The following is a 24,905-nucleotide window of genomic DNA, read 5'->3' on the forward strand; positions in this document are numbered from 1 at the left end:
ACATGTGCAGCTCATAGTCATCATCGGAAGATGAATCATCTGGACTGTTAATAGCCTTGGGACCTGTTCAGGGCTTTTTAGATCATGCACCTAAATCGTTGTCCCCTGACAGTCAATTGCAAGTGATGGCATTTCGCGGAAATAGCAGCTCTCTCCTGAATACAAAGTAGCCTAGTTGCACTGGCAGCAATAGCAACACAGTAGCCTGACATATTTTGACCAGTTGGGATAGCCCATTGCTCCAGGAAGATCCAGGTGTGGCCATTGTAAATATCAACTGAAACAGTTGACAAAATGTTATCCAGATCTTTTTCACCCTTGCTATGTCCCAGAAGAGCCTCTTGATTTTTGCATTGGATAGATAGGTGTGTGACATCTAATCCCATGTTTGTAATTATAGATACCCTTAGAAAAACATGCCCAAAAAGAAATGACCTTTCGTGGAATCTCTATTCACAGCAATCATCCTGCATGAGCTTGTGAGGAATACATGTTGACCCCATACCAGTGGCCATGACAAGGCTATGTGATGCATCAGGGACTATAAGGAATTAAAATAGAACTGTCTCTTTAAGAGATGTCACTCCCAGATCTTACTTGACGATCGTTGCTGCCTGTTATTTGTGCAACAAGATGGCGGTGGCTTCTGAGAACAGAGTGCTTTCCTACAGTGTTTTTAAATGGAGCTCTTACTCCTCTACATACTTGCCAGAGTGAGTAACACATTCACAGACGGACCGTGATTCTCTCTTTGTATTTCGAGGACATAAGTGTCCTAATCGGTCATATGTTTATTCTCATCTCGACCCAAGTTGAAAGCGGGCCAAGTACTCCACCTAGACAACCAGGTTAGCTAGCAAGTGAGCCACCTAATTGGCCCGATAAGGCTAGGGAACAAAACAGCTCGTTTAACTTCATACCCATACTGCGCTCATATTCTGACAGCACCCTGCAAATACAAATGGCTTTTAAACGTTGTATCTTCGGTTCTTCCATTGCACACTATTTGCAGAATCGTCTTATCACAAATTGCACGAAGCTAACTGTTAGCATGTAGGCTATTTGGCTTAATTTACAACCCAAAGCTAACGGGGGTTAGATAACAGTTTTGAGCTTGCTGGCTAGGGTCTGTATTGCCTAGTGGTAACTAAAATAGACATAACATCTTACAGATCTTCGGTTATATTTTCAGGGCGCCACATGTCCGGTAAGAGTGGACTGCTTTCAACTCTAATGTTACTTCCTTTATTGCTGATGTAACGTTAGTTTTGTTTATATCATCACGAGTTGGTTGTGTAACTTGGCTACCCAGCTAACGTTAGCCGTTTAGCTAGGTCTTCTAGCAACCCTGCCTGCTCACTGATGCTCGTATTACTAGGGAAATCTGATGATGACAGTAGCCATGAACTAAGCAGAAATGCAAGCTATCTATTTAAGACCCTTGATGACAGTGAAATGTGTCTCTAGCCCGCCACGAGGACAATAATTTCATTATTCTATCGTTACGAAGCCGAAACATAACGATACAGAAATGGTGACACTGATGGTCTGGAGGTGTCTAAAGATTAGTCTAGCAGCTGCATGAGCTATGCCCCTACAGTGATGCAAAGGCATTTTTTTTTTTAAATAATAAACTCTGGACCTTTACGGTCGGTAGCCTAGTAGTGTAGTGCAATTGCTAAATTGCCAGAAATCATGTATAGTGCCGTCGTGGGTTGTGTGATTTTTCACACTGTAACAGATTTGATTTTTTTCCAGGCTTCTTCTCTCATCAACTCTAACCTTCTTAATTGTTTACAGAAACATCTTGGTGGATAAGCCCAGTGACCAGTCTTCACGATGGTCCTCTGAAAGCAACTACCCTCCACAGGTAAACTGCCCTTAACAATTTCTTCTTCCCATTTTCCAAGTGGCATATGGCTGCTTCATTGTTGGACTGTCCTTTGTATGGTTAGAAACCTCAAAAAGGTGTCAGTAGAGAATCACTGACATGTTTCAAAGGATAACAGCATGCTGAAGGCTACCTCAGAGATGCACACACAAAGGTTTCCCACTAGTCTGGGTATTTTCTACTGCACAAGAGGCATAGTTCAAATGACTCTGTACCCATTTGGATAGTCCTTCAACCAATCAGACCAATGATAGAGGTATGCCAGGTGGATAAGTCAGTTAGTGATTGGTTCCTGCATATTTGTAATGGCAGCAGGATAGAAACATGTGGAGGTTTCCAGCCTGAGCTGCAGGGCGGAATCCAATCGCTGGCAGATCAGGCTGGGTTTACCCAGTCTAGTTTCCCACTGCTGTGGTTGCAGGAATGGATGGATGACATTATGGCGACTGGTCCAGATTAGTTCACTGACGTGCTCATATTGGCAGTGCTCTTCCAGTGGTTGCCACGAGAGCTAACAAGGTACTCTCGGTGCCTCTCATGTAGAGAGACCTCCCTCCCTATGCGTCCTCCCTCACTCCTCAGATGAACAGTCTGTACTATGTGGGCGATTTGAGCCCACCTGCTGTAACATGACTTTTCTCTCTCTTCCTCGGCCCCTTTTTGTTGCTTGGCTTTTCTCACACGCGTACCAGCTCATACTTGTGGTTGTCTGAAGGAAGTGGACGGAAGGGGACTATTAACTGCCTTAAAAAAAAGAAGAAACACTTTTCGAAACCTCTCACCCCTTCCACTTGCTCTAGGCGTCAATCTGAGGTCTGCCTACCCATCTGCATCTCCTTAGATACAAACCACCCTTGACAAACCACATAGGAAATAAAAAACAGGAAATAAATCAAATCAGTCCCTTAGTTTGTAGTATGCAGCGTTTGTCGACCACGGCTACAGTATGAACAGTCTTAACCATCCGCTAATCTCCTGTCTGGTGCTCTCTACTAGCTGACATTAATCTGATGAACAGGGTTCGATGAAAGCCATGTTTCAACAGCAAGGCTTCTGCCGATGGACACAGGACTGAATGAATGGCTGTCGTCAGGATGCCTTTTTAGCTCTCATGGCAGACAATGTGTAAAGTACGCTTAAGATGAATGGAGCATTGACCTGCTGTGGACTCCTCCCTGGGTGCCATCAGTCCAGTCTGAGTAGTGCCCACAGCGGTAGGCGGATCGATGCCAGAGCTGCCAACCGGCAGATGGCCGCCATTTTTAACAGCCGAGCCCCTGTCGCCATGGTCATCATCGTTACCGTTAGAGGCTGGGCCCCTCCCACCCATTGGTAATTGCTACTCCTACCAGGGGATCAGGATTTGACTGATTAGCTTCGCCGATTAGCAAGGCACTTCCTCGTCGCCATTTTCCAGAAATACATCATGTCCGGTGCCGTTTTCCTCATGCTGATTGGTGGCTGTTCCACTCTCAGCTCATGCACGAGCTTAGTGTGGGCACGAGCTCTCCTTCTGTACCTTACGTCAATCAGTAACCTGGCACTTAATTGGCTAAGTAAAATGGCACCCGAAACAAGCCCCTTGAAACACCATGTTGAAGCCTGAAAAAATCTTTTAATTTTGGCAATTTTCACTAGCCTAGCATTCCCATTAAAATGAATGGGGCCGGGACTTGTTCACTTTCTCCAGTTCTTATAATACCTCCATAACTCCTATGGCTGACCAGCATGAATTTAGTCTGTGTGGAAGCTGCTTTACATGGAGCCTTCTCTCCAACCTGTGCCAACCTGAATGTGAGCGCTTCATTGATTTCTGTTACGTGTGCTCAGAAATGTGATGGAGACACTTCATGGTTGAGTCACCGGTATGGCTCTGTGAAGTGTGAGCTTCTTGTCCCGCTAGTATGGCAATGGGATTTGAGGGACAGCAGTCTAGCTAAGTGTGTCTTCATGGAAGTAAGGATCGATTAATGGAAATAACTGAGGCTATATTTGTCTTCATCAGAGAAAAGCTCTTCCCAGTAGGAGGTGACTGATCAAGACTGATCCACATACCTGTAATGTTTGTGCAAAAAGATGCGGAAATACAATCCTGCTATTTGCATAAAGTTGTCACTAAGCTGTTCCCATCCATACAGGAGCAGTTGTTTATGGTGGTGAGAAGCATCTTCACCTTGACTGTAATTGAAGGGTGTAATTGGCACCAGTCTTGGTTGAGGAAGGAAAATTATGTGAGTGACATTTTTTGAGAACCTAACAGCGTTTGAAGCCACGTCAGAACACGCTGATGAGTCGGTGGCTCGTCGCAGATAATTATAGTTGTGCGTTGAACGGCAGTATTTTCTCCAGCTGTCAGATCTGCCCTCTTGCCAGGATGATCTGTGCTAAAAAAAAAGTTTTGTGGTTTTCTTTCGTAGATTGAGTTATAGGATAAGTCATACACATAAGGTGTCTTTGCGCGGTGTTTTCATGAGTGCCTTTTTATCATCCACAAAGTCATCGGGAGTGTGAGGGTGCTTATTTTTCCCAGTGCATCCACAGAGATGTTGTGGCTTGTTTGTTTGCATCAGGATCAGCTCCAGACGTGTTTGTCTGCCATCACATCATTGGCGCATTCTGTTAAGTGAACTCGGTTGTGTGTGGTACACACAAAGGTTCTCTCACCTCTTTCTTTCCAGTTCCCACCGTGCCTTCAGAAGCACAAATGTACATAAGGAGTCCTAATTTTATTGACCAGCAATGACCAAAGATGGGCAACAAGCCAAAATGAACCAAAGCCAATTGAATAACTTGGCAACTTCTGCCAATTTAATCCCATGTGTAAGAACCTAAGGCCCAAAAATGGATGGATCAATGCAATGCTCCCACATGCTACATGATTGCCTTCGTTCATGTACAATTTGCAGTCAATTAAATTAGGGCCCAAGGCCTTGATCCTTTGGGGACTGGGGGTTTTCCTAGATGGAATTCTCTGGTAATTTAGGCTTTGTGAGGAGCAGGTTTCCCTTTCCGAATGTTCTAAGAAGCGTTTGACCTTAATGGCAAAGTGTGTCAAAATGAAACTGAAGGTTTGAAAAGTGATTTGGTTTTCCGTAAGTGATAGCCTAAATGCACAATTAAGCCCATTGGTTTCGATCTGTGTTTCTTATGTAGTGTTGTCTTCCTATTTTGACAGTAAGAGGTCAAGTCTTGCTAAATTAGTTCTTGGTATTAGTATGGTACTTGGTATTCTTAGTAGGGGGGAACTCTTAGGGTTTTATTAAAGTTGCATTCACATCACATTTGACGTGGTCATAACCATATTAGCCCATTTCCCTCTCTGTATGATATTGAGATTTGGCCCCAGCTGTGGCGCAGCTGGCTGGGGCACCTGCACCACACGCGGCGACCTGGGTTCGATTCCCGCCCCGGGGTCCTTTCCGGATCCCATCCCTGCTCTCTCTCCCATTCGCTTCCTGTCACTCACACTCCACTTTCACAAAAAAAGGCATAAAACGCCCCAAAAAAAGAGAGATGTAGTATGATGCTTTTTTATTGCCTTAATTTAAAGGGAACATTACTACATCTTAGATTAGTCCATTATTAATAACACTGGCAATTTCACTAAACACTCAGTGACATTTTAAACATTACTTTGACACTTGTCAAGCTCTCAGGAAGGCCAACCAGAAAGTTGAAGTATTCATTCTTGTTCTAACAACTCGTCTGTGCCTGACCCTGAAGTCCTTGTTCCAATTCTTGGGGCTCTAAATTCTTGTCTGTGTCGTTCTGGCGATACCTGACTCTGAAGCTGCGGTCCTCTTTGCCGTCGTTATGGTTCTCACAGCTTTGTCCTCGTTGTTTTGGCAGTACCTGACACTGAAGCTGGAGAGGCCGGCCATCGTGCAGAGCATCACCTTTGGGAAGTATGAGAAGACTCACGTGTGCAACCTGAAGAAGTTCAAGGTGTTCGGCGGGATGAGCGAGGAGAACATGACCGAGCTTCTGTCCAGGTGAGGCAGTGGCAACACTGCAGTGTTATTGTTGAGTTGAACAAAAGTTGTTTTTTCGTTGTTGTGTCAGTACTGCATGCATTTACATACGTGCCTGGGTGTTCCCATGCTGCCTTGCGCGCGATTTGATTCACTCTGCTAAGGCAGTCTGGAAACTACCGCCCTAATTTTTGTCTCAGATAGGGGACCAATCACACCAACAGGGGAGAAAGCAAGGCGATGATGAACTATGCACAGACGCATTTGATAGACGTGGGCATTTTTTCAAATCCGAGAAAATGAACATTAGGTTGCCAGACCACGTCTCGTTGAGAAGTTGTAGCGCTAGCCAGGCTATTTACGTACTGCATTTAATTAAAAACAATGTGTAGTTCTTACTCTTTTTTTTTAAACATGGATTTTCGTATCATTTTATGAACACACATCATATTCTCAGGGAAGAGGAACTAGACAACACTCTTTATCTTAGACGCGTAGGCTTAAGTACAGAGCCTTTTAGGCAAATATCTTAATCTCCTCTCCTCTCTTACTCCCTCCTTCATCCTCCATCACCTCCTCCCCTCTTCTCTCCATCACCTCCTCCCCTCTTCTTCTCTCTCCTCTCCTCGCCTCACCTCAGTGGCCTTAAGAATGACTTCAACAAGGAGACGTTCACGCTCAAGCACAAGATCGAGGAGCAGATGTTTCCCTGCAGGTTCATCAAAATAGGTGAGCATCACCCTCCGCTTTCTCTGAAGGCGATCATTTTAGTTTTACATCACAGCAATCCAAAGATAGAGTGGTGTAGGACCCCTGAATGGTCTCCTCCTTTTCAATGTTCTCTCTCTCTTTCTCTCTCTCTCTTCCCCTCTCTCTACATTGGGCTCTTAAGATTATGAAACATAAACATAAATGTAATTTTTGGGAGCAGGTCGTAGGAAGTGATCTAAAAATATCTGCGCAGAAAGCAGTGCTGTGTTCTCATGCAAATGGGGGAAATGTCCATGTGAGGCCAAGGAATGTAAGGACACTAGATTTCATTTAACGAGAATGGCTCTTGAAATTAGTGTTCATGAAAGTGTGTAATCTGTTGGATATTTATGGGGTTTTTTTCTTGGTTCTTACTGCTGTAATTATGTTATGGGTGGCATGGGTCGTTAGATGTCCTAGTGTTTATTCAGTGTTTTAGAAATGTATATAAATATACACACAGGACAACAGACACAGGCCAGAATGCATAATGCCTGTGTGTGTGTGTGTGTGTGTTTGTGTGTAGTGCCTCTTATGTCATGGGGACCAAGCTTCAACTTCAGCATCTGGTACATTGAGCTCCACGGCATTGAGGACCCAGATGTGGTGCAGCCCTGCCTTAACTGGTACAGCAAGGTGAGCTCCTCTCTGGTACCCTGTACACACAATCTCACTCACTCACATGGACGCAAAGACACACACACGCGCACACACACACACACGCACACACGCACACACATGGACACTCGTCTCAACCATCCTTTTTCTATTCCAGCTCAAACTGATGGATATTAATAGATATATGTCAACCATCATTTTACAACAGTGGCAGCGCTTAAGGACTTTAATGTATATGTGCCAGTTGTGATGAGATGGCATGAATACATGATGAGAATCCTAGTGCTTCACGTTAGCACTAAATACCACTAAGCGTACGAGTGTGTGTCTGTGTGTGTGTGCGCGTGTGTGTGTGTGTTGGCCCAGCAGTACAGGGAACAGGAGGCCATCCGGCTGTGTCTGAAACATTTCCGCCAGCACAACTACACGGAGGCGTTCGAGTCGTTGCAGAAGAAGACGCGCATCGCGCTCGAACACCCCATGCTCACGCATCTGCACGAGCGGCTGGTGCAGCGCGGCGACTTCGACGCATGCGAGGAGCTCATCGACAAGGCCGTCAGAGGTGGGTGTGTGTATGTGTGTGTAGGGAAGGTGGGGGTGTCACAGGTCAAAGTTCAAGTTCAGTCGCTACTTGGTGCATCGCCAAGGCCGGGGAGTGAGCAAGTGGTAGATGCTTTTGGTGGCTGGGGGGGGATTGTCACAGCAACAAGCTCAAAGGTCAAAGTTGAAATAAAGAGACACTCATTGTGTATTCCCCGAGGGATTTTTTTTTTTTTGGCAGTCTAGGCAATCTGCAGCAGTGCACGTTGCCTGTTATTAGATTATACACACAGTCACAGTTGACGTGCGTCATGGAAAGTAATGACAAAAAAATGGCAGGCTAACCTTGTGTAGAGTAAAAAAAAACTACATGGTCGTGTAATTGTAATGGTACAAATCACCATGGCGAACCGGCCACTCGCGACTCATTAACCGGCCGACACGTTATGAAGTGGCGCTGAAGTGACCATGACGTGGAAATGGCCATGACCACAGCCACGTCGCTCGCAACCTGACGCGGGGCTCTTTTAACGTCACCTCGCCACAGGCCCAATGCAAAGTTGAGCGGGACTGACTGTTCGAGTTGGCATGGCTACGGTGTCCGCCACAGCGTTGCGGGCACAGCTTGATGCAAACGGATGCAAAGTGGATAGAGTAATGAAGTTGCCCTATGAATGACCTCATAGTGACCTAACTTGGGGCTTGCTGGGAGTATGTATGTACATGTATGTGTGTGTGTGTGTGTGCGTGCGTGTGTGTGTGTGTGTGTGTGTGTGTTGGGGAGGGGGTTGAGGGTCAAACTGAATGTCCTGTGACCATAGCACAACCCTTATGCTGACCAAGCAAGCACACGAAGCAGGAAGGAATCTCCTTGGCCTTATCCTTGTACTTGTGTTTCCTCTTTCCATATGATTCAGTCATGCTCCACACAAGGTTATACTCCGCCTCACCTATAGTGTCCTATCACACTAGATCAGTTCAAACCGGAGTGTGTCTATTAGTGAAGAGTATGTCTCCCATTTCTCAAACGCAGCTTTTTTCCCCTAGTCGTGTCCATTGGCCGAATTCGCCCTTGTGCAAATGAACTCACAAGTTTGTGGCTATCTAGAAACGGAAGAACTGATCTCTGTTATTTTAGTAGTATGTCCGTTGTCTTGCGAAGGTCTGTTTTACCTTCCTCAAGTAAACAGGCGTTCTCTGACCGTTGTTTTCCTGTTACGCACACAATTTCTTCTGTTTTCACATTTTGTCTCGGTTGATTTTCATAAGGATATACATTTCCTTGCATATACATTTTCACGCTGCTGTGACAGGCCTGGAAGGGAATGTAAACGTGATGTGGAGGTATTTCACAATGTTCCAAACATCTGTCAGAAGTAGAACTTGAGATTCCAGAACTTTCCTGAAAAGCCTGCGTTCCGGGTTCCCAGAGTACTTGGGTGTCGCTCACCACAGTTGACAGGCTAACTGAAATCCTGTCTTGTGAAACACCCTCCGTGTATCAAATCCCCTGCATTCGCCCCCAAACCTTCAGAGTTGGCGCGCGTAGCTGGAAGTTGTGCGATTCCCCCATTACTGGTTAGGATAATGAAGGTGTGTGTATGTGTGTGTGTGTGTGTGAGAGAGAGAGAGAGAGACTGACAAGAGGTTGGGAAAGGTTAAGGTGATGCAGGAGCCTGTGTGTGTGTGTGTGTGTGAGACTGACATGAATCTGACAGACAGTTAATCCTACAGCCTTGGTGATGTGAGGTGCGGAGATGGCGACCATGGCTGCTGCCGCTTGCTGTTGGGTTTAAAGATTAGCTGTGATGCCTCTCGCCCTCTTCCTCTGTTGCCAAGTGTTGCTAATCCATTTTTTCCTCCCTTTCCCCCTCCTCCTCTGCTGTCTCTCTGTTTATCCCCATATGTGTATTACTCATCCCTCGCTCTTTCTTTCCCCTCTCATTGTTCTCTCTCATCACTGCTCTCTCTCATTTCTCTCCATCTTTCTCATCTCTTGCTCCTCTTGTTACCCTTTCCTTGATCATCCATTTCTTTTCTCTCTCTCTCTTTCTCCCTTTCTCTCCTCCTTTACCCTCCTTTCCTCTCCTCTCCTCCTTCCTTGATCATCCATTTCTGTTCTCCCTCTCTCTCTCTCTCGTTCTCTCTCTTTCTCTTTCCCTTTCTCTCTCTTTCTCCCCTCCTTTACCCTCCTTTCCTTTCCTCTCCTCTCCTCTGCTGCAGATGGTTTGTTCAACCAGTACATCAGTCAGCAGGAGTATAAGCCCCGCTGGAGTCAGATCATCCCCAAATGCAACAAAGGTTAGTTACACTAATGCTGGCTGGTATACCGGTTCACACCGAATACCGGTTTGTATTTTTGTTATGGTATGAATGTGTAATATTCCGCCATACCCGTGTATATGATTACACAATGTTTGGAATGCTGCGCCATGTGACACCATCTCAAACGGGACCTTTTTCAATGTTGCGTTTCTTAACACGCATTGGGCGACTGTAGCCTACATTAGTGGTCTGGGACAGGTTGCACGAAACACAAGTTTTTCCCTTTAAGTTTCTCCTTAGGGATTGATTTAAGGGTGCACAGAATACCTTAAATCAGGGATGGGCAACTTTCATGACTATCATCACCATCAGAGGGCCAAATGTGGCCGTGCACTTCCGCACATCTGATGCTGATGCAAAATAATTCTGAATAAGAACGAAATATGTCAATTTTCATGCTCAAATGCATTTTTTACATAGACTCCCTAACGACAAATACAAATATTTTACAGCCAGTGATAAGTATTATTTTCAGTGCAAAGGGCTCACATAAATCACCATTCAATGATGGCACAGAATTGAAAAAACAATGGCCCATCATGAAGTGCAACAAGCCTCATATTCAATGCATTTATGCTCCCACTCCATTTTTAAGAATTTATAGACATTCCCTAACGTCCATAATGAGAGTAGGCCTACAGATGTAACATGTAACATCCATCACATCTGTACTCTCATTCAACACCAAAAAGTAAGCTACAGTAGGCCTACTTGCAGTCATGCATGATTTGTCTCAGCTCCCCCCCTCGACATTCAGAATGTCAACAATTATGCGCGTCACCGTGCGTCGGGACAAATATACCGTTTCGAAGTTTTTACCTCCACTACGCACCCAAACAATTTCGCCATCTGATATAGCTTCTTTGCTTTGGCAAGCTCAAGCGAAACAGCAAAAGACGGATTCCTGTGTAGTTCTGGCAATTAGTCGCTATTGTTAGTGTAGGCTAGCCTACTTTTGATTTGAGGTCGGCTACGACAGCGGCCGAGAAGCTCTGTGTGTGTAGGGCAGGCTACTTCTGATAACTTTTCGCAAGGTGTTGTAGTGTAGTGGCGACTGAAGTTTAAATCTTTCATGGCTGATATAGTTTCTAGCAAAACTTGACATGGGTTTGCCTTACCATTCTATGAACAGACACTGCTTCCGATTTTGACTGAAAGGTAGCCTAAATGAGTTTTCTACTTTTCTTCTATGTGTGCACTGTTTTTCCTCAGCGATTGTAAAGGTCCGAGGGCCCGAGATGGTTTGCATAGGAGGCGCTATCTATCGGCGAACAGTATAATTACAATGACGGTGTGGTAAAAAAAAAAAAAAAACACGCATTTTTAATCACAGTAAAAATTATCATCCGCGGGCCGCACTGAGTGAGGAGGCGGGCCGCATGTGGCCCGCGGGCCGCCAGTTGCCCATCCCTGCCTTAAATAGTTCCTTAGTAGGCGATGCCATTAGTTAACAACCCACCGAACACAGTATAAGGCTTAATGATATAATTCATCTTACCTTAATAATATTGCTGAAATGATCCAGGTAGCAAGTAAAGTATGTTACAGACATGAACTGAACTATAGTAGCGGGCTAGTAAGAGATGATCCTGACTGTCATCAGTGCACCAAAACACTTTTTCTTTATTAACGTTTTTCCAGGAGAACTGAACTGAAGCTTATGGTAGACTAACAAGAATTCTTAATGTTAGCCTACCACTAGCGTTATGTGAACCACACAATAACAATACAACATGTTTCTGATGGGCCTATTTGACAGAGTAGGCCTAAGCATATTAGCAAAGAGGTTTTATTTAAATTGTCAAAAGACCATATTAATGCAAATAGTCTCGTCACTAAATCACAATTATTTTAGATTTCCTTTTTAGATTTACTTGAATACTGTGTAATGCACCTGGGCTTGAATTTGAAGCAAAATAAAATTCATATTTATACAGAAAAAGTTCTGGATTTTGACTGCAATTGTCTTTGCATTCTGATTCCTCACTTCCTCACTTGTATTACTACTAGTGTGGAATTATTCTACAATATTCACTCATCATGACCGTAAAATAGACCATCCTACACCAATCTCCTGCAGCAATTCCTGTCTCAACTAGTAGAAACTGCTTTGAACACCTGATAACGCATGAAAAAATACCATGTACCGTGGAATCGTTAGATTTTTGAAAAATACCGTAATACACATTGTTGGTCATACCGCTCAGCACTAAGTTACACAAACACCAAACACACCCACTAGTTAGCTCATCCCCAAGTGCAACTGAAATAGAGCACATGTGCGCGCGCACACACACACACACACACACACATACACACACACACACACACACACACACACACACACACACACACACACACACACACACACACAAACAGGGATACATTCACTTAGGAAGTAGACACACTTATTACACGCTTTGATGTACAGTCATCCACCCCCACAGACAGACCGTTCTTTCCACTCAAGGCTGTTATGCACACTGACCACACACACACACACACACACACACAAACACAGTGTGTGATGACATGTGACTTCTGCTTACTGTCACTTTCACTATGATTCTTAACTTCCTCTCTTTCCCCATCTTTTTGCTGCTCTCTCTCTCTCTCTCCCTTCTGTCTCCATATCCTTCTCTCCCTCTGTCTCCTCTGCAGGTGATGGAGATGATAACAGACCTGGCATGAGGGGTGGCCATCAGATGGTTATTGATGTACAGACAGGTGAGATTTGGAAGACGTATATACATATGTATGTATGTACGTGCGTGTGCGCACGCACACAAACACACACGCACACTTACTTGTACACTCACCCACTCACTCTCTGTCTACAAATACACACACACACACACACACACACACAGAGGACTTTGAAATTAGCACCCGCCAAGCGCCAATGGCAAGTACATGAATTACAACGTAATTCGTTCCCTGCGCTTCAGCACTGTCTAATTACAGGCTGCAAAAACAAGTGGACCTCCAGGAAGGCACGCTCATTTGAATGGAATTTGCAGCGGAAATTGTGAACGTCTGTCCATGTCGAGTGTGTATGAGTGAATATATATGTGTATGTGCGTGAGTGAGTGGATTGAGCCTTCAGGCTGTTTGTATGCGGGTTTGTTAGAACTGTCTGACCGACATTAATCAGACAGACGGGACACGGAGTGAAAGGTGGTCCACGCTAGCAGACACTGACCTAGAGTAACCTCACTGGACTTTGACACACACACACACACACACACACACACACACACACACACATTTAGCAATGCTGTTGTGGAGGCCAGCTTTGAGCACATGCATAGCCTACTGGGTCACCACATTCCAGCTTTGTACTCCAATCAATAGAGAACTCCAGTGGAGACCGGCCCATTCATAGAGCTCTTGCTCTCGCTACACACACATGCGCACACAGACCTTCACACTCATACAGAGTCACAAACACACTCACACTTACACATACATACACACACTTACACTTACACACACTCACACTTCAATGTCAATTTCAATTTATTGTCACTCATAGAGCGCCAAAACATTACACATGTCTCATGGCGCTTTACAGAGTGTTAAACATTCAGAGAGAGCACTTACACCCACGCAATCCCAAAACATACACACACTCACACAAGCATGCAGCACACACATATACACACACTCGAAAGCAAGCACTCACTCGAGTGGGCCATCTTAAAGAGGCTTAAAGGAATACCTGCATCATTTGTTACCCTAAAAACAATGTAGTGCAGTGTTTATTTGTCTGTGTGGGTGTGTTCGTCTGTATGTGAGAACAAGCAAAGTTAGACAGCTGACACCTGAATAACTCTATATTTGTGTTCTCCGCTGCTCCCCCCCCCCCTCAGAGACGGTGTATTTGTTTGGTGGCTGGGATGGCACGCAGGACCTGGCAGATTTCTGGGCGTACAGTGTTCAGGACAACCAGTGGGCATGCCTCTCCAGAGACACAGAGAAAGAGGTGTGTGTGTGTGTGTGTGTGTGTTTGTGTTTGTATATGTACATGGTCCGGTCTTATTGTGTGTGTGTGTGTGTGTGTGTGTGATCATGTAAATGAGCAAGACCTTTCCAAAACACTCCTCTGGGGCATTCCCGCACTCCGACAGCGTGCACAGATAGAGTGAGTGAAAGAGTGAGCGATTGAGCGAGCACATGCTGCATCGCACTGCGTTCTGTTACGCAACACACCGCCGTGTGCCAGTAAATGAGGACAGATAAGGTAAGACGGAGCTACGAGACAGTTTGGCTCAGGTGTCGCTCCCTCGGCCCCTGACTGCGGCAGGCGTGAGCCTCACGGCACAAGCGAACAGCAGTCGACTTGCGAGAACCTCGCCACAAGCCATCGTGTCAGGCTCGGCAGCTTTTGGGTACTCGCACACCTCGACCCGTCATAGCACACACTTTTGCTGGACGATATATTATATGCTATTTTATATAATATATTGATCTGTTATGTAGTGTATTGATATCTTGCGATACGTTATATTATTGACATATTGTCATTTCGTTATTTTATCCCAATCGCACAATAAGCCGCAGGACAGTGTTTTATGCAAGTTAAAATAAACGAGACGTGCCTTTGATTGTACTTGTCTGTACAATTAGCACCCATTACTCTAGTTTGAATTACTCGTGAACCGGCGATCACGTAGATATGGAATGCATGTCAGATGAAAGAGGAGACACAGGTTCATAGGGTTAATACCATATTAACCCGATTAACCCAGTGCATTAACCTCATAGCTGCAGAAATTTCGCAAACTCAATGTATAGGGTGTGGCTAATAGTTGGGAAATTACAGTACACCACTCTCAACCTGCAGCTACAAAAATGTTTCATTCCCAGCTTCCTTGCTCCTGTCAGAGACCGAAAACACATTGCCTTGTGCAACCACTCTAGTCAAGAGAAGACATGACACTAATTATTGTATTTGCAGAGGGCACAAATACATACATACACATATTAATTTGAGTGCTCCTTGGGATCGAAACTACAGGAGGCTGTAGGATAAAACAAGAAGTTTTTTTTATTATTTCTTGCACCATTGAGTTATAGCCAATTAGATTACATGCAATGGTATTGTAAAGTAGGTAGCAGTTGCTGTTTAGATCAAGAAGTAAACCGGTAATGAAGGTATACCAATGATATGAAGTCAGCATGTGATTGCAACCTGTATCTCTGTACAGATGATTCAGCTGTTTAGTGTCTTCGCAGTAAAGCGGAAGTGGAGATGTTACTTAGTTCAGAACTTCAGTGAGTCAGCATCTGAAAGCAAGCAGTCTCTTCATCTCAGCAAAACCGTATTGATACGTTTTGGATCAAGTGCAAAGCTAAGGAAGTTGCCTGGATTCAAAGTGATAGTTGGTGAATTTGAAATACCAGCTAAGGATTCAGTAACTTACTTAGGCTGCATACTTGATTATGAATCATCTGGGGAGTGCATGACTCTAAAAGTTTTGTCTAACAAAAGTAAATCAGAAAATCTAATTGCTGGCTAGAATATCCTCATTAATGAATAGAAAGGTCTTGAAATACTGGCTGGAGCCCTGATAAAATGGCACTTTGATTATGTCTGCACTCTGATACACAAACATTCAAAGATTCTCAAGCAGAAGTTGCAGACGTCACAAAAACAAATTAGTGAAGCTTAATTCTTCAACTTTACCCTTACACACACCTCCACCCTGCTCAGTGGTTTGATGTAGAGGACAGAGCAACATAAAAATGTATATGGTGCATAGAATTGTTATAAATGAGGTACCAAATATTTACATACACCTTAAGACATGCCTACACACACAAACGACTGTTGCCGCATCCTACCAAGCTCTGTGGCTTTACTGTGTTTATTCTTTTCATTGATGATGTAGGAAGATTGTTTATTTATTCATCATTTTCTATGAGAAATGTCCCTAGTATGGTAATGTCAATAAAGAAAATCTATCAATCAGTCAAGGGGTAGAGAACTTTTAGATCTACACACAATAACAGTTTAAAGTGTAACACCAGCGAAATTTGACAAAATATTTTTTTCTGAATGAAAATGCGTCATATAAGCCGTGGAGACAGCATTTTTGGTTGATCAAGCACTACAGAGCTAGCACTGGCATAAGCTAGAGGCTAAAATTACAAACCGTGGATTAGCTAAGAGCGATGAGCTGAACGCTTTCAAAGTAGCATTTTTGAAACCAGTAATATTGCTCAAAACAGCACCAAACCTCGTCAGTAGCTTGCTCTGGGTCCCTACACATAAAACAAAGCACCAACAATGTAGTTTGTAACTCGAAGTTTATAACAGAAGACTGTTAAGAACACTTACCAACTGGATTTGCAAAGGAAAGTTAAGATCTTATGTCACGTAATTGCCTTCTATGGATTTTCTTTCGAGAGATGCTGGTAAAGGGAGAGTCGGTAAGTGCTCTTAACTGTGTTCTGTAATAAACTGTGGGAGGATGTTATATTCATAACATTTTATTTTTTTAAGTATATATTTTTTGGGCTTTTTGCCTTAATTTTATGCAAGACAGTGAAGAGGGATACAGGAAGCAAGTGGGGGAGCGAGATGGGGTGGGATTGGGAAATGACCGCAGGTTGGATTTGAACTTGGGTTTCTGTGAGCACTCGGACATATGCATGGTATGAGCACTATAGCCTGTTGTGCCACAGTGCCCCCTGTCTAGGCCTATTCTGTTGATGTTTAAGGTATTTGTTGTGATATCATTTCGGTATTGGTATCGAGACATTTAGGCATGGTATTGTGTCAATGTCAGAATTTTGGTATCTCAACACTAATGCAGAGATGCTGTTTCAAATGCTGCAATTAGGTGATGCAGCTTGTACTGAGAGATGTTCTGTATCCACATTAGCAAAAGGAGAAGCCAGCCATATATGTCTCCTTTCCTGCTCTGTCTGCAGAAGTACACTCAGACCTTTCCGTTAGCCTTTATTGTGTTTTAGGTATGTGGTCACTTTCATGTATCGCACGACAAGTCGATTATGTAATCATCGTGACAGGCCTACTTTCACCATTTTTTTTTCTTCACATGTGCACACGCACACATGGACACACACACACGCACACACACACATGTGCATATTCAAGCATCGAAGCACGTTTGACAGACACGAGCAGCCACCAACTCCTACCCACGTGTACTCGCAGTGGCATGTTTTACACACACACACACACACACACACACACACACACACACACACACAGACACACACACGCGCGCACACTGAAGCTGTTACATAGCGTCCTTCTCTGTCCGCTTATCCACATCCGCGTGAAGGGATCACATGGAGTCTGGAGCTGTGGTGTTGTGTGTATGTAAGGGCTGTTTACGTAGCGAACATCCAGCGCTGTTAAACTTGAATGGATGCTTATACTACAGAGATAGAAGGAGGGAACGAGGGAGAGAAAAGAGAGGGAGAGAACATAGGAGGGAGAGGAGTGAGGAAGAGGCGGAGAAACGATGGGGGGTGAAAGTAAAACCGGAGAGAGGGAAAAACAGAAATTGAGAACAGAGAGAGCGAGAGAGAGAGAGAGAGAGACTTGGGGACTTTCCACTCAGACACACACACACACACACACACACACACACAGCTGTGTCAGAGTGAGAGAGTGTGAGAGCTTGTGACCTGACACCATCTCTTGTTCTCTCCTTCGAGTCTGTTAACTCTTGCCACCATCGCCACAAGTGATGAGACGCAGTCTTACAGGAAGACTGAAGTGTCCCCATGTCTTACAGTATACAGTACTGGTCATGGTGATGGGAATGATGATAATGATGGTTATTTTCGTGCCTATATTCATGAGTATGACCGCAAGTACGGTTAAACAGCAGATGATGTGGGGACTGCTATTTTAATTTGTTGGTATATACAGTATTGTCAGGGAATCACTCGGGAGAGGAAAAGGCAAACAGAGAATTAGTAGCAAGGACCAGGCTTTATTTGCTCAGAGCTGACAGGGGCAGATCCACACAGAAGTTTTAAAGTTACAAAAGAATATCCAAAAATCCAAAAGCTCAGAGGAACGACAAAGTAACAACCGAAAGATGCCAAACCAGAGCAAACTCAACTTAAATAGGGAGTTGTATCCACCAGAGTCCAAGAAATCTCAGTAAAAGGTTTCCACCAAAAAACCACGACAGAGTCTTAGGAGCAGAGTCACTAGAAGCCACTGTTGACGACGCTCGGTGACCAACTGTGGCAGAGAGGGAGTTTAAATGGGAGTCTGGACAGGTGAGCTTAATTAATACTCAGGGGAGTGAGAACGAGGAAATGGAGAGTCATTAGGAAACGAGGGCGTGGTCACCGAGCAGCCAGGCAAGGGCGTGACAGTACCCCCCCCTCCAGGGGCCGCTCCTGAGAGATGCCGTGCCCGGCGCCGTGGTCGTCCCCGACCTCGCGGAGCTGGACGATCCGGACGACGCTGGTGGAACTCGCGAAGCAAGGTCGGGTCCAGGACATCGTCTCGGAGCACCCAGGAACGATCCTCAGGTCTGTAGCCCTCCCAGTCAACTAGGTACTCGAGACGACCCCTACGGCGCCGGGAATCCAGGATGTCCCTCACGGCATAGATTGGCCCATCCTCAGTCAGGAGCGGTACAGGAGGTTCCACGCCCAAGCCTGACTCTGTGGAAACAGGAGGAACATAGGCCTTCAACAAAGACACATGGAACGTAGAGTGAATTCTCCAATTTGAAGGCAGTTGAAGCCTGTAGGTGACAGGAGTGACCTGCTGCACAATGTGAAAGGGACCAACGAATCTGGGACTTAGCTTCTTAGAGGGTAGTCGTAGGCGGATATCACGTGTGGACAGCCAGACCCTCTGTCCCACGGCGAAGTCCGGAGGAGTGGAGCGGCGGAGGTCAGCATAGCGTTGGTGTCGGCGGACTGCCCTCTGGAGGTGGCAAAAGGCTCTGTCCCAGACCCTCTCACTCTGCCGAATCCAGTCATCCACTGCCGGGACGTCAGATGGCTCGATTGTCCATGGGAACAGCGGCGGTTGATGACCGAGTACGCACTGGAACGGGGTGAGGCCTGTGGTGGGCTGGATCAGGGAATTTTGTGCGTACTCGGCCCAGGGCAGGAACTCGCTCCAGCTTTGCTGGTGTTGTGAGCAGAAGGCCCGCAGGAAGCGTGAGATCTCCTGAACCTTCCTCTCCGTCTGCCCATTCGCCTGAGGGTGGTATCCAGAGGTCAGACTCACGGTCACACCTAGACGAGAGAAGAAAGCTTTCCAAAAATGAGACGTGAACTGAGGTCCTCTGTCTGACACTATGTCCTCCGGCAGTCCATAATAAGCGAACACCTTCTGAAATACTAAATCAGCGGTCTCCTTAGCACTAGGAAGCTTTGTCAGAGGAAACAATTTACACGACTTGGAAAACCTGTCAACCACAACTAAAACACAAGTGTTACCCAGGGAGTTAGGGAGGTCTGTGATGAAGTCCAAACCTAGGTGTGACCATGGCCGACGTGGAATGGGCAGCGGGAGGAGTTTTCCTGCAGGCAGGCGGCGAGGGCTCTTTGTCACGGCACAGGTTGCACAGCCTGCAACAAATCTCCTGACATCTCGGCTGATACCGGGCCACCAATACTTCTGTCGCAGCAACAAGAGGGTTTGGTTGGCCCCAGGGTGGCCAGTGCCCAGTGAACAGTGTACCATCTCAATAACTTGAGTGCGCAGGTCAGGAGGGACGTACATGGCGTGGATGGGAGTCCCTGGTGGAGCTGGTTGGGAACGGTTCCGGTCCTGAATCTCGTCATCCAATGCCCACTGGATGGCTCCCACGATCCTTTCAGAGGGGACGATACAGGTGGGACTTTCCTCAAGGTCGTCTGCAGCATGGATCCTGGAGAGTGCATCAGCCTTGACATTGCGAGACCCTGGACGATAGGAAATTATAAAATTAAATCGGGTAAAGAAAAGGGCCCACCTGGCCTGTCTGGGATTAAGCCGCTTTGCTTCTCTCAGGTATGCAAGATTTTTGTGGTCTGTCAGGATCTTGAAGGGATACTCGGCCCCCTCCAACCAGTGGCGCCACTCCTCCAGAGCCAGCTTGATGGCGAGTAGTTCCCGGTTGCCTATATCATAATTTTGCTCTGCTGGGGTGAGCTTCCGGGAATAGAAGGCACATGGTAGGAGGTGAGAAGATGTCCCCTGCCGTTGAGAGAGGACTGCGCCCACTCCGGTGGTAGAGGCATCAACCTCTACGACGAACGGTTTCTCTGGATCTGGGTGTCGAAGAACGGGGGCTGAGGTGAACGCTGTCTTGAGATACTGGAAGGCCATCTGTGCTCCGGGACTCCAATTGAGGGTCTTGGGTTTGCCCTTCAAGAGAGAGGTCAGTGGTGCAGTGATCATGCTGTAGTTACCAATAAAGCGTCTATAAAAATTGGCAAACCCCAGGAATCGCTGTAGCTCCTTGACGGAGGTGGGCGCAGGCCACTGTCGCACAGCCTTGACCTTTCCCTCGTCCATGCATACTCCCCCTGGGCCGATGTGGTAACCCAGAAATGGAACCTCTGAGGTCCCAAAGGAGCACTTCTCCGCTTTCAGGAAAAGCTGGTGGTCCCGGAGCCTCTGTAACACTTGGGACACATGATCAAAATGTTCTTTCTCTGAGCTAGAATAAATTAGGATGTCATCAATGTACACTAATACAAAACGGTTCAGAAAATCTCGGAGTACCTCGTTCATGTAGCCCTGAAAAACAGAGGGGGCGTTAGCGAGCCCATAGGGCATCACTAAGTACTCATAATGGCCACTTGGTGTCACAAACGCCGTCTTCCACTCGTCCCCATCTCTGATCCGAATCAAATTATAGGCACTCCGTAAATCCAGCTTCGTGAAGGTCTTGGCACCTCTGAGGAGTTCTAGGGCTGCTGGGACGAGGGGAAGGGGGTATCGAAACTTCACCGTTATTTTGTTCAGGGCCCGGTAGTCTATGCATGGACGAAGCCCTCCATCCTTCTTGGGCACGAAAAAGAAACTGGAAGCAGCAGGGGACGTCGAGGAACGGATATATCCCTGTTTGAGGGCTTCTCCTATGTACTCCTCCATGGCCCTCTGTTCAGGAAGTGACAACGGATACACTCTACCTCTGGGCACTGGCTCACCTGGCAGAAGGTCGATGGCGCAGTCCCATGGGCGGTGAGGAGGTAGTTGTGAAGCTCTCACTGGGCAGAATACGTCATGGAACTGGTGGTACTGAGGTGGAATGGAAATACTGACATTTTCCTGTGGGCTCTCCACAGATGTAGCATGCAAGGGAAGGTACTTGGTGGTCTCCTGGAATAAACGTTGAGGTAGATCAGTCAGACAGTTCTGGAAGCAGTGTGAACTCCAACACAATACATCTCCAGTTTTCCAACACACAACTGGAGAATGATGAATTAGCCAGGGTCTTCCCAAAATTAGTTCAGCCATTGAGTCCTCCAAGACCAGGAAGGAGATGGATTCCTTGTGGAAAAGCCCCACCTGCAGCTCGATGGGACCCACCACCTCCTTTATGAGTCCCCTTCCTAGGGGCTTCCCCGTGATGGATTGAACGGAGCAGGAGTTTGGGTTGGGTGAGGTGGTGAGTTGGAGACGCCGCTGTAGGGACCCTGAGATGAAGTTGCCCGCTGACCCCGAGTCTATGAGAGCAGAAACAGTGGTACATATTCCTTGTATACACAAAGTCACTATAGTACTGAGAGGAGTAGTACTAGGCATAGTTAAGTGTACGAGACTCACCGAAGGAAGCTGGGGTCTCACCGGACAACGGGCGATGATATGACCAGCAGCTCCACAATAGAGACACAGGTTCTGGGTCATGCGTCGTTTTCGTTCAGTGGGAGTCAGTCTCATTGTCACGACATCGAGCTGCATTGCCTCATCGCTACTTGTGGGTTTCAGGATCCCTGCAGTAGCTCCAGTGTTTAACTCCTGGAGACAGCCCTCTCGTCGGTGGGAAACCCGGATAGCCATCTGAATAAATCGCTCCAGACCCATGGAGTCATCATAGGCAGAGAGATACAGGCGCAATGTTGGCTCAAGTCCCTGTCGGAAGGTGGTGATCAGCGCGGTTTCGTTCCAACCACTGGTGGCTGCCAGGGTCCGGAACTGGAGTGCATATTCCGTAATGGGTCTCTTACCCTGGCGGAGTTGATATAGCCTCTGTTGTATGGTGGAATCTCCTTGAGGCAATGCAAATACTTCTTTGAAATGTGTAACGAAATCATCGAGAGTCGCAATGGTAGCCCCTCCTCGGTTCCAGACACCCTCTGCCCATTGTAGTGCTTGGCCTCGAAGCAGACTGATGACATATGCTATCTGGGACCGCTCAGTTGGATAACGGCTGGCTTGCATCTCCAGGGCGAGTGCGCACTGAAGAAGAAATCCATTGCACTCTGCTGGATCACCTGAATAAGTCGCTGGGTTCGCCATGGGACTCGGCGAATTCGGTGGAGCTGACCGGATGGTCGCTACGAGAGTTCGACGGAGTTCGTCCACCATCTCTCGAAACTGCTCCTGAGCTGGGCCGGCTGCCTGGTCCATGCCAGTTCCCGACCGAGCGTTCTGTCAGGGAATCACTCGGGAGAGGAAAAGGCAAACAGAGAATTAGTAGCAAGGACCAGGCTTTATTTGCTCAGAGCTGACAGGGGCAGATCCACACAGAAGTTTTAAAGTTACAAAAGAATATCCAAAAATCCAAAAGCTCAGAGGAACGACAAAGTAACAACCGAAAGATGCCAAACCAGAGCAAACTCAACTTAAATAGGGAGTTGTATCCACCAGAGTCCAAGAAATCTCAGTAAAAGGTTTCCACCAAAAAACCACGACAGAGTCTTAGGAGCAGAGTCACTAGAAGCCACTGTTGACGACGCTCGGTGACCAACTGTGGCAGAGAGGGAGTTTAAATGGGAGTCTGGACAGGTGAGCTTAATTAATACTCAGGGGAGTGAGAACGAGGAAATGGAGAGTCATTAGGAAACGAGGGCGTGGTCACCGAGCAGCCAGGCAAGGGCGTGACAAGTATATATATATATAGCTTATATTTGGTAGCAGAGGAAATTATTTTGATGATGAGCTGATGCTGATCTATTTATATAGCACCTTGTACAGTTGTATACAGTATAAGGTGCGTCACCAAGCAAAAATACAGATAACATTGCATATCGATAAAGACCGAAAAGTACTGTATACAGTGGGGACCAATAAAGAAATGAATAAAGAAAAGCAATAGTAGCACATGGCGGAATGGAAAGACAAATGTCAGCTGTAATGAGAATTGCTATGTGTCGTGTCTGATGGTGGCCGAGATAGCAGTGTTCCTGTGAGAATGTTCTTTGAGGTCGGGGATGTTCGAGATGGTAATGATGATATGGTAGTAATACTGATAGTGATCATGACTCTTTTCAGGATTTTTATATGGTTGATATTTTAATCGCTCATTGTGATCGTAATGACTACGATAGTTCTGGTGATCATGGTGATTCGTAATTATGTGCAAGGTTTTTGATCATGGTGACCGATTTGGTGATGACGGGCACTGCTATTGTCAGTGTCTTGGAGCTGGGAGTTCAGTGACGCCAGTTGCTATGGATACTTTTCAACATTGTGGTCAGCACGGCAACGCATGTTCTGCCGTTGACTTTCTTCACGGTAATGAAAGGACTGTGGATGGAGCGAAACGCGTCATCGAAGGCCTCATGGGTTACTTCCTGTTTTGTGTTGAACATGGGGCCTCTGGGAAATGGAGTTCTCTCTCCTTGTTTCTGCATTGTGGTTTGTGCTCTTCTGCCCACTGAGTCCTCTAGCATCCTGTAGGGTCAGAGTGTCTGTGGTCAGCTGCCTGTGTTGATGCAGCCTTTATGCAGCAGCTCCATCTATCTTGGCTTGTTTGAATGTGAATCTGTTGCTATTGGAGCTCGTCATTGATCGCCACTTATCGGAAGATATAATATCATAAGATATTGTATTGTGATTGTTACTCTAGATCCTTTGAATCATCCTACCCCAAGTCAAATTATCTTAGCAAGTCTCCCTCGCTCGCTCGCTCGCTCGCTCTCGCTTTCGCTCTGATCCGAACCGATCCAAATGCTCATTTGTGCCACAAGCCGTAAGCAGGATGTGCGGCTGAATGAATGTTCTCTAGTGCAAAGTGCAAAGCATGCCTAATATGAGTGTGTGAAATGTCACACCCTACTGCTAATAGACCTCTGAAGTTCGCCCACAAAAAGGATCCAAAGCTGCCATCTTTGCCCATTTAAGGAGATCCGGTTGTTAATTGAAGCTAACTGCCTATGGCAATTTGCATTGTAAGTTAGCTCTGGGGTAGCAAAGATCAAAGTGTGCCGTCTCCACCTACCAAAGATCACAGTATCCACTCGAAGGCAGAGGACAAAACATAGTAGTGCAAAATGTCTGCATTTCCAATTTCTTCGTCCCCGCGAGAGTTTAACAGGTGCGATAATTGAAAATCCCCATGTTATTTTCCCATAGAAAAAATCTCTAGATACCGGATCTCCTTATATGGGCAAAGATGATAGCTTTTTTGTAGCCGCCCATGCATGTCTACATGTCCATATGTAAGACTGACCTTCTGTGGTGTGACACTGTGTATGAAGTGAAGAACCTGTTGTGACTGACCTGTGTACTAGTGTGGACAAATAAAAGCGGGGGAAAAAACTGGTCCCCGCTGTGGCGCAACTGGCTGGGGCACCCGCACCATACGCCGGTGACCCGTGTTCGATTCCCGCCCCGTGGTCCTTTTTTACGGATCCCGCCC

General features: G+C 46.1%; 1 protein-coding gene across 2 annotated transcripts in view; it reads left to right on the forward strand.

Moving 5' to 3' along the window:
* The first annotated feature begins 615 nt into the window (after positions 1 to 615).
* The window catches only part of mkln1 (muskelin 1, intracellular mediator containing kelch motifs), a 40,008-nt gene continuing 15,718 nt past the window's right edge, over positions 616 to 24,905 (forward strand). Inside the window, exons 1-9 of one of the 2 annotated variants that reach the window (XM_062527989.1) lie at positions 616 to 713; positions 1,801 to 1,870; positions 5,741 to 5,883; positions 6,503 to 6,591; positions 7,139 to 7,248; positions 7,600 to 7,792; positions 9,994 to 10,071; positions 12,757 to 12,822; positions 13,968 to 14,080. In XM_062527989.1, coding sequence (XP_062383973.1) covers positions 634 to 713; positions 1,801 to 1,870; positions 5,741 to 5,883; positions 6,503 to 6,591; positions 7,139 to 7,248; positions 7,600 to 7,792; positions 9,994 to 10,071; positions 12,757 to 12,822; positions 13,968 to 14,080 — 942 coding nt within the window. In that variant the 5' untranslated portion in view covers positions 616 to 633. Of the gene's footprint in view, positions 714 to 1,157; positions 1,208 to 1,800; positions 1,871 to 5,740; positions 5,884 to 6,502; positions 6,592 to 7,138; positions 7,249 to 7,599; positions 7,793 to 9,993; positions 10,072 to 12,756; positions 12,823 to 13,967; positions 14,081 to 24,905 lie in introns of those variants that run through there. The other variant, XM_062527990.1, reaches the window with a different exon arrangement.

The sequence above is a fragment of the Sardina pilchardus genome, chromosome 23 (assembly GCF_963854185.1).
Source record: "Sardina pilchardus chromosome 23, fSarPil1.1, whole genome shotgun sequence".
NCBI classification, from domain to species: Eukaryota; Metazoa; Chordata; class Actinopteri; order Clupeiformes; family Clupeidae; genus Sardina; species Sardina pilchardus.